The 14,082-nt window shown below is 37.9% G+C and overlaps 1 protein-coding gene across 1 annotated transcript in view; it reads left to right on the top strand.

Moving 5' to 3' along the window:
• SDHA (succinate dehydrogenase complex flavoprotein subunit A) overlaps positions 1–14,082 on the top strand; it is a 160,783-nt gene that overhangs the window by 120,421 nt on the left and 26,280 nt on the right. The window contains exon 12 of the mRNA XM_072412019.1: positions 3,642–3,753. Within this exon, the coding sequence (XP_072268120.1) occupies positions 3,642–3,753 (112 nt within the window). The remainder of the gene's footprint in view (positions 1–3,641; positions 3,754–14,082) is intronic.

Below are 14,082 nucleotides of genomic sequence, written 5' to 3'. Positions count from 1 at the left end.
CATATGGACCATTGGTGTTCATGATAGCAAAGCTTTTGTAGGACCATTTGGATATTTTCATATTCTTCTTTAGGTTTTGTAGAGTGACCAATTGGAATTGATGCATAGCAGTTGCCAATATGCAGTAAAATGGATTTCAAACTTCGAGTGGAACTGTCTATGAAAAGCCGCCAGTCTTCTGCTTGGTATTCTGGTACTCCTTTATGGGCCAGTAGTCCAGGGATGTTACAACAGTACAAGTGTAAAAAAGTCTCCATCTTCACTGAAATATGGTAGGAGTGTCACCTCTCTTGCCCTGTAAACCGTTATTTTAACTTTCGGTCTCAGACGGTTCTTTTCTTTTAACCTGAATGCTAAAAGTTTAGATGCTTGTTTTGACTTAGATTTAATTCACGTATTAAATCATTGAACTTGGGAGTACTGCTGGTTTGATGAAACACTTACTTCATATTCACTTCCACTGCTAACTCCTGGATTACACTCCAAACCCCCTAAGTCCTCCATGTTATATACAGGAAACTCAGGGAGAATACTGAACACTGGAATGGGAACATTAGCATTATGCCGCACAGGTCGTCTTGCTGAATCCAAATCAGGGTACTCCCACTTGTTTTTCTTGTAACGATTGAAACCTTTTACATTCACAGCACAAAAATAACAATTATTATGATGATTTTTGGGCTCTTGTCATACCATAGGTACACCAAATTTGAAACTTTTCAGTTTTTCCATTTTTCCACCAATGTAGACACTCTACACAAGTTTTGCATACCATATGGGGAGCTCAATACTTATCTTGGTCCCCAACTTTATTACTAAAATATGCAAGATATGCTTGTTTCACAAATTCTGTAATGTTTCTTCTCAGTCTTTGCCACAAATGGAGCAAAATAGATTAGGGTCATTTAAACAACTTCTTGAAGAACTCATATTTCTGTAAAAAAAGAAAATGTATGAATAAAAAGAAGGCAAATGAAAGTTTCATGAAAATAATGCTACATTTATTTTATAAAATGCAGAACATCTGTGTAAATAAAGATTGATAATAATATGATGTTTTATCATTTGTTGTTGGTAAAATTGTCTATTCTATTTCTGTATCACAAGAACTAGAACCAATTCAATGAAACTGATATTTCTAGATTCCGCAGACCTGAAATACACTAAATATTTTGAAAAATCCTTAGAGATGAAAAAAATGTTTTCTTGTTAAGCTATACAATATAATAAATACTTATAAATATTAATTATAAAAAATAATAAAAAAATTAATGTGATAATTATATTTAAAAAATTGTCCAAACAAGGGTACTATAATAGAATAAACTTTAGGATTTATTATTTGGATTTATTTTTTATAACTTTATCACTGTGATCAATGTTTTAAAAGCAGATTACAATGTAATAGGATTTTTTTAATCTTTTAAGGCTTCAGACATCAGAACAGCACTGTAGTAAATATTTTATTTTATAAATTCACAAGTTCCCTTTGAGACCATTTGGCTGATCTTGTTTTATGTTTCCCAACCTCAGGAGATTTAGGCAGGAGCCTTAATCTACCTGACCGTAAACAGGTATATTCACCTATCAAAGGTGTCATGCAAGTTAGGATAGAGAAGTTCTAGTCACTAGAAAGGTTTATTCAATAAAAATGTTACTACTTTTGAAAGAACACACAAAAACTGCTGTGAAAGTCAAATATATGCTAATATACTGTACCGTTAGGTCCATAAATATTTGGACAGAGACAACTTTTTATCTAATTTTGGTTCTATACATTACCACAATTAATTTTAAATGACTCAGATGCAACTCAGATGCAGTTGAACTGCAGACTTTCAGCTTTAAAAAAAGATTGCATAAAAATATAAGAAACTAAAGCCTTTTTTTTTTTTAAACACATTCACTTCATTTCGGGGGTTAAAAGTAATTGGAAATTTAAAAAGCTAACAATAAAATATTCATATCTAATACTTGGTTGAAAACCCTTTGCTGGCAATGACAGCCTGTTGAACTCATGGACATCACCAGATGCTGGGTTTCCTCCTTTTTAATGCTCTGCCAGGCCTTTACTGCAGCGGCTTTCAGTTGCTGTTTGTGGGCCTTTCTGCCCGAAGTTTAGTCTTCAACAAGTGAAATGCATGCTCAATTGGGTTCAGATCAGGTGAATACCTGACCCATTCAAGAAAATTCCACTTCTTTGCTTTAATAAACTCCTGGGTTGCTTTGGCTGTATGTTTTGGGTCATTGTCCATCTGTATTATGAACAGCCTCCCAATCAATTTGACTGCATTTAGCTGGATCTGAGCAGACAGTATGTCTCTGAACACCTCAGAATTCATTTGGCTGCTTCTGTCCTGTGGTACATCTTTAAAAAAACACTAGTGTCCCAGTGCCACTGGCAGCCATGCATGCCCAAGCCATCACACTGCCTCCGCAATGTTTTACAGATAATGTGGTATGCTTTGGATCATGAGCTGTTCCACGCCTTCTCCATACTTTTTTCTTGCCATCATTCTGGTAAAGGTTGATCTTGGTTTCATCTGTCCAAAGAATGTTTTTCCAGAACTGTGCTGGCTTTTTAGATGTTTTTGAGCAAAGTCCAATCCAGCCTTTCTATTCTTGAGTCTTATGATTGGCTTGCACCTTGCAGTGCACCCTCTGTATTTACTTTCATGCAGTATTCTCTTTATAGTAGACTTGGATATCAATATGCCTGCTTCCTGGAGAGTGTTGTTCACTTGGTTGGCTGTTGTAAAGGGATTTCTCTTCACCATGGAAATGATTCAGCTATCATCCACCGTCTTCAGTGGACGTCCAGGTCTTTTGGCATTGCTGAGTTCACCAGTGCTTTGTTTCTTTCTCATGATGTACCAAACTGTAGATTTTGCCACTCCTAATATTGTAGCAATTTCTCAGATGTTTTTTTTTCTGTTTTTGCAGCCTATAGATGGCTTGTTTCACCTGCATGGAGAGCACCCTTAACGGCATGTTGTCCACAGCAAAACCTTCCACATGCAAACACCCCCCCCCCCCCCCCCCCCCACCCCCCCAAATCAACTCCAGGCCTTTTATCTGCTTAATTGATAATGACATACGGAAGGAATTGCCCACACCAGCCCATGAAATAGCCTTTTAGTCAATTGTCTAATTACTTTTGAGCGCCTGAAATGAAGTGGTTATGTTAAAAAAAAAAAAAAAAAAAAGCTGAAAGACCTCAGTTGAACTGCATCTAAGTTGTTAAATTTAAAATTATTTGTAATGTACAGAACCAAAATTACAAAAAAGTTGTCTGTCAAAATATTTATGGACCTAATTGTATATTACTCTGAGGTAATAGACACACACGATTTTACTTACTTTACTACAATAAAAAATAAAACAAAATTTCAAAGCTGTGGTAAAATAGCTGTTGGTGAAATATATATTAGTAACATGTATTCTTTTAAAATGTTAAACCATGCCAAAATGTGGAAAACAAAAAACAAAGTCTGAAAGTCGGATTCATATCTTCAAATAATGTAAAAGTGAGTAGCAAACCTAATGAAATGATACACTACTGTTTGTGATCCTGAGTACACATGCCCTAAACTGTCAAGGCTGATTATTTTTTTTTTATGTGTGTATATATATATTTATAGACAATGCAGAGTCATGCTGCCGTCTTTCGAACAGGATCAGTATTAAAGGAAGGATGTGAAAAATTGAGTGCAATCAACTCTGCCATGGATGACATCAAAACGTTTGACAGAGGTACAATGGTGATGTTGTTCTTTAAAGGTTATCTTTGTGGATCTAAATTTTGTGATTGCTTATACCCTCCAGACAAATCTGTTTTGAACAAATTGCACAGACTCAAGGTGTGCAACTAAATCCACTTATTAGTTCAATCCCCCCCAACATGCTCGCAAATAAATACATTCAATCCTGCACACTGCGGTGTGATGCCTGACGTGAGATGCAAGGCAAAGGCACGTCTCTCACGTTCTGCATGACCTGCTATACCCAAATAGATTACCAGCATAACCTTTTATATACAACAACTTCTACCCTCCTAAAGAGCTCTCAGGCCGGAAGCTTTATTTGACCTCTTACATATATCTAAAACAATGTCAACAGGCATCCAATAAAGACAGTCTGTGAGAATGTTCATTATCCTCCAAGCTCCATCGATTTCCTCTTCTGTGTATTTGCTGTGGAACAGATCATACAACATAGCAAAGTGTGCAATGGACGTCCCAGAGACGAATTCATTCATTCGATTCCTGTTCCAAGGTCTTAAACACAGCTTGGGCGTAGGGGCACTGCCAGAAGACATACAGGGCCATCTGCTTTTCGGCGATGCTGAATGAGCAGTGCCTGTATCTACATAAGTTCCTGGCATGTATGAACGTCCTAAGGGGTAGTCCTCCTTGAACTGCAATCCAGGCCATGTTCCTGTGCCTGTTGGTAAGTCTCCTGGACCCGGGTAGGTGACTGCATTCCTACCTGGAGCAGGTTCCATAGAGTGCTTTCCACGCATTATCTTGTAGAACCAAGGGGTGTCCCAGTTGTACTGGACAGAGCTGTCCCACTTGTCCCATCCAAGACTCCTCCATAGTGGGAGGAAAAAGAAACGTGACATGGAGTTTCCTGCAGAAGTTGAAGATCCTTCCACCAATGTCCCTCATGGTGCTGCAGACAAAGAAAATCCTCAGCTTCGTTGCGATGTCTGGGACTTCCTTGCCGCTCTTTTGATGTTCTTTGAACATCACTGTTCTCTAAACTCTGTCCATTTTCGAGCCCCAGATGAAGTGGAACACTGCCCTTGTGATGGCCTTGCAGGTGTTGGTGCGGGGTGGCAGGGCCTGGATGAGGTACTGCAACACAAGAAAATCGCTGCGGAGTACCAGTGTTTTCCCTTCGACGGTGAGGTCTCTGAGGCTCCAGAGGCCGAACTTCTGCCGCATTTTCGACAGCCTCTCTTCCCAAGACTTCAGGGCTGCCTGAGCAACACATATTAGTTCATGTGTTATACTCGCTACAACATATTAGTACTGTTGTTGTGATGGCTCCATTATTTTTCCTATTATGTTGACCTGGCAGACTGCTAATAACACACTTTGAACTTGGAGTGAAAACACTCACCATACTATATCTATGGAAGGGCAGAACTGTCACCCTAGAAATAAAGTGTTTTGGACTACAAAACCTATCCCTCTTTCTACTTTACTGTAAGCTAGAGATGCGGTGTTCTGTGGATGTACAAAAGGTTTTGTGAACAGGGATGATTGATAAGTCACTAGAGACCACGGGCACAGGATTTTTTTTTTAACTCCCAGTACAAACAGATATTCTTTTGTACGTATAATCCTAATAGAACACAAAACTTTAAAGTTAATTTAATGTACCTAAAGGATTTCCATTTTTATAGTCACTGTAATCATTCTTGATTCATATTATATGTTTTAAAAGTGTTCTATTTTGGATGTAGATGCACCTGTCAAATATGTTGGCTGCTATTGTTCACCTTTCTAAAAAAAATACTAGTTGACTGCCTGTTTGTGGTTTTAGTACTACTTTTATACATTCAGTACTAACATGAAGGTTAAAAAAAGCTGGGGACTCCCAACATCTATACAGCAAGTCAAAACAGCTTGACAATGTTTTCAAAGAATCAGCCTTCTATTTTCTATAATTACTGGGTAAATATTTATAGGTGAACATGATCTGGCCAGGAAAAGAGGGTAAGGTCTCAAAAATGCTGAAATTCAGTGAATGTTACAGGACTTGCAGCAGCCATTCTGTCTCGACCATTTCATTGATTCCCGCTTCGTCATCCATTATGTGCTTTGTTTCAATGTCAGTACCATAATAGTTGCAGACTATCACTGGGCACTTGTTCTTCAAATGTTATTTTTAGTGCAATACAGGTATCAAGCTTAGCAGGTGCAAAATATTTTAATGAACTTTTAATGAGGCTTGTCTTTATTTCTAGGGCTTCCTTGACCCCTTTTGGTAATGGGTAAAGGCTTAATGTATCTAAAAAGTTTAAAAGTATTTTCCTGAACGATTGTGTTAAGAGAATATTCTGTTACTGCATTCTAAATTTTACTCCATTCTGAAAAATCTAGAGATTCCCCGAGTACCATTTTACATGTACATGTAGTAGAATTTACAATTTACAGAGTGGGTAAGGATGTTATGTATTAGGAAAATAAGGCCAACAAAATCTGGGTTATGAGTATAGCAAGACTCAAATAGGTTCAGTGGGGTGGTAAAATGGCCCCTCAATAAAGATAGAAGGTGTTGCCAAATTTAAAGTCAACAGTGAAGTTCTGGTGAAGCTAAATAACAGTGTTCAGAGGTAGGGGAAGTATTTAACATTATCAAAGGATATTTATTTTATCAGGGCCGTGAAAATATTTGACAGGACAAGAATAGCACCCTCGGAAGGCATAAGGATTCTGACATACTGGGGGAAAGAAAGGACAATGAACAATGCTTAATACAGGGTGTGGGAGGGGGGGGGGGGGGGGCGGCGCTCACCCCTTTAGATAATTTTTATTTTATCCCACAGTTAAAGGAATTGTTTCAGCACTGGATCAGACATATAGTGGTAGTGGACTAACTGGTGTGTCATGGGGGAGAGAAAAACATAGATACAGTGAGGAAAAGAAGTATTTTATCCTCTGATGATTTTGTACGTTTGCCCTCTGACAAAGATATGACCAGTCTATAGTTGTAATGGTAGGTTTATTGTAGCTGTGAGAGACAGAATAAAAACAAAAGAACCTTCAAAAACCCAGTGCTCAAAAGTCAGAGCTTGATGTGCGTTGTAATGATCTTATGGAATTTGCAGCAACTCCAATCGTCCACAAAGGTAATTCGTTGGGGTTTAAGGATATTTCCTTTAAATGACTTATCTCCTCCCTGTAGGATGTAATCAAAGGTGTGTAATAAGTCTATTTTTTACTATTTAAAAGGAATGTAAAAAAGGTTACTTTACAAGGAAGCATTCAAGAATGACATTGTTTATTGCCTTGCAAATTACCAGTTACCAGGTCAGTCTGTGTGCGTGTGTTTATATGCTCAACATCCAGGACTACAATCCCCAAGGCCCCAATTCTGACGAGAAAAAAACTATAGAACCACAAGATTAAATCAAATGCCTTGTGCACATCTAAGAATAGGAAAATCATTTTATTGCAGAACTAAATTTCTACTTTGAAAAATATATGAACAGGCAGGTCATTTTTGAAGTAGGAGTCAGGCAATGTCCTTTCTGCAATAATCTGTCGATGTCTGCACAGGAGTAACGTCATCCTGGCACAGCCAATCTAGATGACCAAAGATCACAAGAAGGAAGAAGATGGTAGCGTGTTGCGATGGAGAAGGGAGAGAAAAGTATAGCTGGTTTAGTTCCATTTTATCAGAGCAAGCTTGAGAAAGTAAATAAGTTGGGGTACTCTTTCATGTAGTCTCCTGCTTGTTGCAGTGGTTCAAAGCCAATTTGGTCTATCTGAATTAGTCGGGAAAAGAAAGTGATTCATTGTATTGGACACAAATGTAACAAAGATTTTCGCTAAGATTTTAATGTAAGAATTAAGTGAGGGTCTGAGGAGGGATTAGGTAGCATGGATATTGTGGTTCTAAGGGATTGGTGGTTTGAAGGTGAATATTGTGGAAGCCATGGAAATGTGCAAGAATTATGGGCAAGAATGTGACCAATACCTCTCACAAAAAAACCACTAAACAAGGGGAAAAGGAAAAGCATTGACTTTGGCATTGGCAGCATCTCAAAATATCCCACCTATGGGTCCCACAGCCATTTAGGTCTCAATGTTTTATTAACCTATCTTGACAAAAAATTCAACGCTCCCTAACTTATTATAGAAACTGCCCTGGCAAACATAACCTCTAACACCAAGCAGATTACAGAATTGGAACAATGTGTGAACAACTTGTAGGATCAAGCAAGGCAAATTAATTGTACAGGCCACCCTTCTCTCATTCATAAAAGAAAAGGTGGAAGATCTGGAAAACTGTAACAGACCTTCTAATCTGTGTATCCCTGAGGAATACAAAGGTACTCCTCGGGTGGGGTTTTATTAACGTTTGTGATAGTTGATCTCATGTTGGGTAAACGCGATAGGTCCTGATCAACATTCCACGAGTCAACACCGGAGACTTGTCATCGCAAAATTCTTTCATTGTTTAAACGAAGAAACTGAACTTTTAACTTATTTTTGGCAAATAGAATTGAAAGTTGGAGAGGTTAAGATATTGGTTTTACAACATGTTCTGCAGTTGTTTCCCAAAATCTAAAATTATTCGTCCAAACATGCTGCGGTCTGGTGGAATGGGCGGCACGATTTGCATTGATGTAGCCAGCTAAACTATGCATTACTTGAACAGGAAAGACTAAAATCTTTCAAGATCCACAATAGGCACGCAGCATTCTCACAGCAGGCAGAACATAATTCATCGTAATCATCACCACACATGTGACAGAATTATATTTCTGGATGAAATGGGTTTGTTGGTAACCAAAGTGCTAACCTCCCTATTGAGGGAGCACTACTCCCAAATATGCTTGTATGGTTCAATTTTATCCTCAGAGTGCCATACATATTCTGATGTTAAAAACATTTCCCCACATTTTTGTATTATTGTTACTATGTTTTGAAGTTTTGTCATTTTTACCTTGCCCTCTGGCCAGGGCTCAGAAAGTTAAAAAGAAGGTAAATATTTATTTGTTCTTTGATTCTTATGTTGGTTTATACTTAACTTTTCATTCAGCAGAGTGGGATTATATTAATTGTTGGTAGGGAATATTTGGCAGCAAGAAACAGTACCAGGCTTTTTATATATATTTTCTGCTAGGCTATGGCTGGTTGGCGCATTTTTGGTATATTTCAAAGTAAACTTGGTGATCAAGATATTCTTGGACCCCTCATAAGGTGTGCAAACAGTGTGTTGAGGGTTTACGGATGTGGACAAAGGGAACACGTGATAAGAAGCCATTTGGTATACCTATGGTTTGGCAAGAGCCAGGAGATCATTTCAGTGACCGTTAGTTTTGTATAGTGAACACTTAAGGATATAACAAGAAAAATCAATGTAACATAGAGTATCCTAGTCTACCATCGGCTTTACGCCCAGTGGCTCATTTAGATAAAATCCCAGTGACGGTTTTGGTTACACTACCCTATCTTGAAGAACATGATTAAGGTGAAGAACTAGGTGACAACAATGATGAAGAGTTTGAAATTGAAGCGGTCTCTCTTCGTAAGGGATTTGATCAGCATGAGTTGAGTGATTTGGCATGTGATTTGGGACTCCTAGCATCAAGACTACGTGAGAAAAACTTACTTGAAAAAGTAACAAAGGTATTGTACTTTCGAACCAGAGAAATTGCATTTCTGCAGTACTGACAGTGACTTTGTATATTTCCATAACATACCTGGTTTAATGGGGGGATTGGGAAATCCAATCTATAACTCAACTGAATGGCGACTATTCATCGATTGCTCAAAGCGGAGCTTAAAGTATGTCCTCCTGCACTATGGCAATATATTTGGGTCAGTCCCAATTGGCCATTCAGTTTCTCTTTGTGAAGAATATGCAGATATAAAGAGTCACTGAGTTGTTTCAATATCACCAACACAATTGGGTCATGGGTGTTGACCCTAAAATGGGATCCTTCCTTCTTGGTCAGCAACGCGGATATGCCAAGTATCCTTGTTATCTGTGCATGTGGGACAGCAGAGCTCGTGAGAGGCATTGGGTGGAAAGGAATTGGCCTCCAAGATCTGCCCTAAAACCAGGTGATCCAAACATTCTACATGAGCCACTTGTCGATAGAAAGAATATTATATTCCCGCCTGTGCACATGAAACTGGGTCTGATGAAGCAGTTCGTTAAAGCTTTGCCAACTGAAGGAGACTTTTTCAAGTACCTCATTTTGGCATTTCCTAGCCTGTCATTTGAAAAAATAAAAGTCGGTGTGTTTGATGGTCCACAGATTTGGCAGATCATCAAAGATGAACATTTCATTAGGACAATGTCAGAAGTCGAAAGGAATGCTTAGTTATCATTCAAAGCCATTGTCAAGGACTTTCTTGGAAACACACGAGCAAATAAATACACAGAAATTGTCCAGAAACTCTTGGGGAGCTACAAAATGCTTGGTTGCAATATGAGCGTTGAAAAGGAAAAATTTATATATTTCGTAATCCCCCTAGTGAAATTCACGAGTTTGACTCGGAGTGGATTTTACCTGCAAATAGCAGTAAATTTTGAGTCGCACTGGGGGTAGCTTTAACCTAAAAAAACAAAAATCATCCTGCTTGTCCCCACAGGTCCTAGGGATACGTCCATCTTCGTTCTTCAGCCGCGCAATGCAGAGACGATCTCCGGTGCGGGCGGATCGACGGGAAATTCAAATAATTTTGTATTGGATTCAATACAAAATAGCTGTATTGAGTCCAAGTTCATATAATATATATAATTATAATAAATATATATATATTATACATATTATACATGCTACTGTACAGTTATATTACGTTTCACTATTTTTTAAAAAAAACAGGTTTTTGTTTTTGTTTTTTTATTTAATGTTTATTATTAAATTTAATAAATTTAATAAATATTGGAATATTTTGGTGAGTTATGCCTAAGAATTATAGCCTACAATGTAAAATAAATTTCCATGCACAAACAATTTAACCCTTTTTGCATGGAAATTCGGACAGAATTAGAACGCTAGAGGGGTTAAAGAAATGTTAGGTTAATATTAAGGTCGTATGGGAACAGACACCAGTTCAGTGTTATTCATACAAAGTAAAGTAGGTGGTACAGAAAGGTAATTAACACAATATGGAATCTATGATTAAGACCTTTCCTTCTCATTACCCACTTTTGGTCATTCTACTGACCACACAAACACTTACTTTAGGCATAGCGCCTGTTGTGGACACCCTGCCCAGGGCAAAACCATTCAGCATCTGGAGGTCAGAGAACTAGGTGGGTATCTTGTACATAACTGAAGTCTCTTTCTGTTATGTATATTTTCTAATGCCAAAGAAAAAAACCTAAATATGACCTAATGAGAGTGAAAAAAATAAACTTGTATGTATTGATTTGAGCTAGGCCCAGAATATTCCCCTAAACAAGTTATCAGGATTTAACCAGGATAACCATGATACATCCCAATCATACTGTTTGGTTATCTGGACCATGTGTTTATACCACATATTGTCTAAAAACAAATACTCTGGACCCATCTCATCCCAGCTCCCCACCACTAGTAAACTATATATACATGTTTCATGCTTGATTCTTCAAATGACTTTCTTGCAGTGAGAGGCGTGTCTGCTGCTGTTTATGAGATGTCTGTGTTGAACTTGGTAGGGACCATCAAACTAGGGTTCATCTGGTGTGTCTTTTTATTATTACCCAAATCTCCTGGTTTAAACTGTTGGGATCCAGGAACTGCATTTGGATCTGGAATAGTACCAAACACATATTTATGCACCTTGTTTTGACATTTCTGCAAAGGGGCCACATAACCTGCCATATCAGAATAGAGTTTTTTCAGCTGTTGGGGAAAGTACAGTCCTGTTCTAGGGGTATTCCAAATAATATGTTATAAGGTGAGAGCCTATAATTCCCTTTATCAGTTTGTATTGAATACAATACAATAGGCAGGCATTCATCCCAAGGTTTCTCAACTTTATCAGCAATTTTAGCAGTCCTATTTTTGAGCAGTTTCCTACTGCTTTGAGGATGATATGGTGTGTTGAAGACTTGTGTAATATTTAAGGCATTCATTGTTTCTGATAGGACTTCCCTATTAAAATGGGATCCTTGTTCTAAATCTATTACTTTAAGGCCACAAATCTGCAGACAAATTCAAGTCATTTCCTTGCTGCTGTTTTAGCAGTAACTTTAGCTATTAGCCAGGCCTCAGGCCATCCAGAAAACATGTATACACACACACACAAGCAGGGGTACTCTGGTCTAGGTGAGTGTCTACTAGGGGCCTCTACTAGTGTTGGTTGAATATCTCACTATTCGATTCGACAGCTATTTGATTGAATAGGGAGATATTGTTTGGGTGATTGAATGCCGAATTCAAACACCCATCAAAGTCAATGGTGGGAGAATTCGGGTTATTTTTAGGAACTGTGAAGAACTGCAAAAGCAATCAAGGGAGCGGAGCTGTCAGCCCTTTACTAGTTGTATGTATTCTTGGATAGAGTTTCTCTATCCAAGAACACAGGGAGTCCTGTGTTCCTGGATAGAGAAACTCTATCCTGGAATAGGGATAGTGCTTCCTGATTGGCTGAGGAAGGTATTGGGCTGCAAGAAGCTCTCCCACTAATTAGGCATTTCTAATTGGCTTACCTGTAAATGTAATGTAGGGACGGTAGTCTTATGATATGCCAAATGCATAGTATAAATCTGTCCAGACAGCATCTCTCCTACCTTGGCCACAGTACATGCTTCAATCAAGACTTACAATTCAGCTTCCTGAACTAACACATCAGAAAGTAAACTCTGTTGGTTTAATACACCATCAATTACCACTGCATTTCCAGTGCATGGCTTACCCATCATCAGTAAAGTATCAGGAACCATCTATAAACATCTTAAAATTAGGATTAATTACATATATAGTTAGATGATACCTGGCTGCTGACAAATGCTTTTTATCATGCTTAATATTTTACATATTGTGTGTGATCCAAGACCAAGTCTGATTCTTTTTCCAGCATTCACATGCTGCCACTGATCTAACATAACCTGGTGATCCCTTTATCACATGAATTAACTGACAGGACAAATATGCCTATGGTCCCTCATTGTTTTCATACTCCTGTAGCATGGACAGCATTCTTATAACAGAACAGCAAAAATTGTTTCCTGTAGCCTGGAAGGGGAAGTGGAGGCTGACAATATAGCTGTTTTCAGATCTTCCAAACTTGGACATGATCTTTTAAGAAATTGGAAGTGTTTTTTTCTAAGTAAATGCATCATTGATTAAGAGGTGTTTGGGATTTACTCTCAGTGGTACCCTTCTAGACGCATTCATCAAATGTTTGCTAAAAAATACAACTTTTACAGCGTACTTTAATTTGCTTTATTACCTTACTTAGCTAGGAAACCTTTACTTTCCCTCATGTTTCCCCATCATCACAGCACAGAAGCAAATCATCCACATACTGTAGCAATATTGTACTACCTTTTTTCTGGAATCCAACCATTCAGTACCTCATGCAATATTTGTTTAAGATGCATCCAACATCTTTGCATGTTCTCAAAGACAAAAAGATAATACGTATCTGGGTGCAAAGGCACAGAAAAGAAAACATTAGTTAATCACAGAGAAGCAAGCAGCAGTTGGAGGTATCTGACCCAACCTAATGAGGGTTTGGTACCACTGAAGTGTCTGCCTCTACTTTTGTCAACTTCCCCCTAGTTTGTGTTTCAGCCACTCCTCCGTAAGTTGTATACAACACTTTTTCCCAGACTCTACAGATTGTCTTAATCCTTAGTTCTTAACAATGAAGAATAATCAAAGTACAAACAAATTAATTACAAACAATCCAAGCAACTATTTACTCTCAACAAATTACAAACAGCACAAGGAACCAATTGTGCACCAAATCAAAAATCAGCATTGCCAAATATAACATCTCATTCAACAAACAATATTACTATTGACACAACATAAACGCTTGAGATCTCACAGATCATAACACTAGAACCATTCTCACAACTTGCTAGATTTAAATAAAACAGACAACAAAAATACCACCATCTCAATTTTCACACATACATGTCCTAATTTTTTTTAGTGCAGAAGACATATCTACCTTATTCCTTAAATTTCCATACTATAAGCTGCAATCTCTAGCTTAGTTTTGTAAACTCTACTGCTAGTGGTGTATTTTATCCAGCCTGGGGTGATATAATGTGTTTTGTCTACTTTTTTATTTTGGTGGGCGGAGGAGCACCAGCTACTTCTGTTCAAACTCTCACTTGGCCAGATATTAGCATATTTATCAAATGTTTCTTGTTCAATCCCTCTTC

Source organism: Pyxicephalus adspersus, chromosome 5 (assembly GCF_032062135.1).
Source record: "Pyxicephalus adspersus chromosome 5, UCB_Pads_2.0, whole genome shotgun sequence".
Classification (NCBI taxonomy): Eukaryota; Metazoa; Chordata; class Amphibia; order Anura; family Pyxicephalidae; genus Pyxicephalus; species Pyxicephalus adspersus.
Note: the sequence above shows the minus strand (reverse complement) of the source record. Positions and strands in the feature narration are given on the sequence as shown.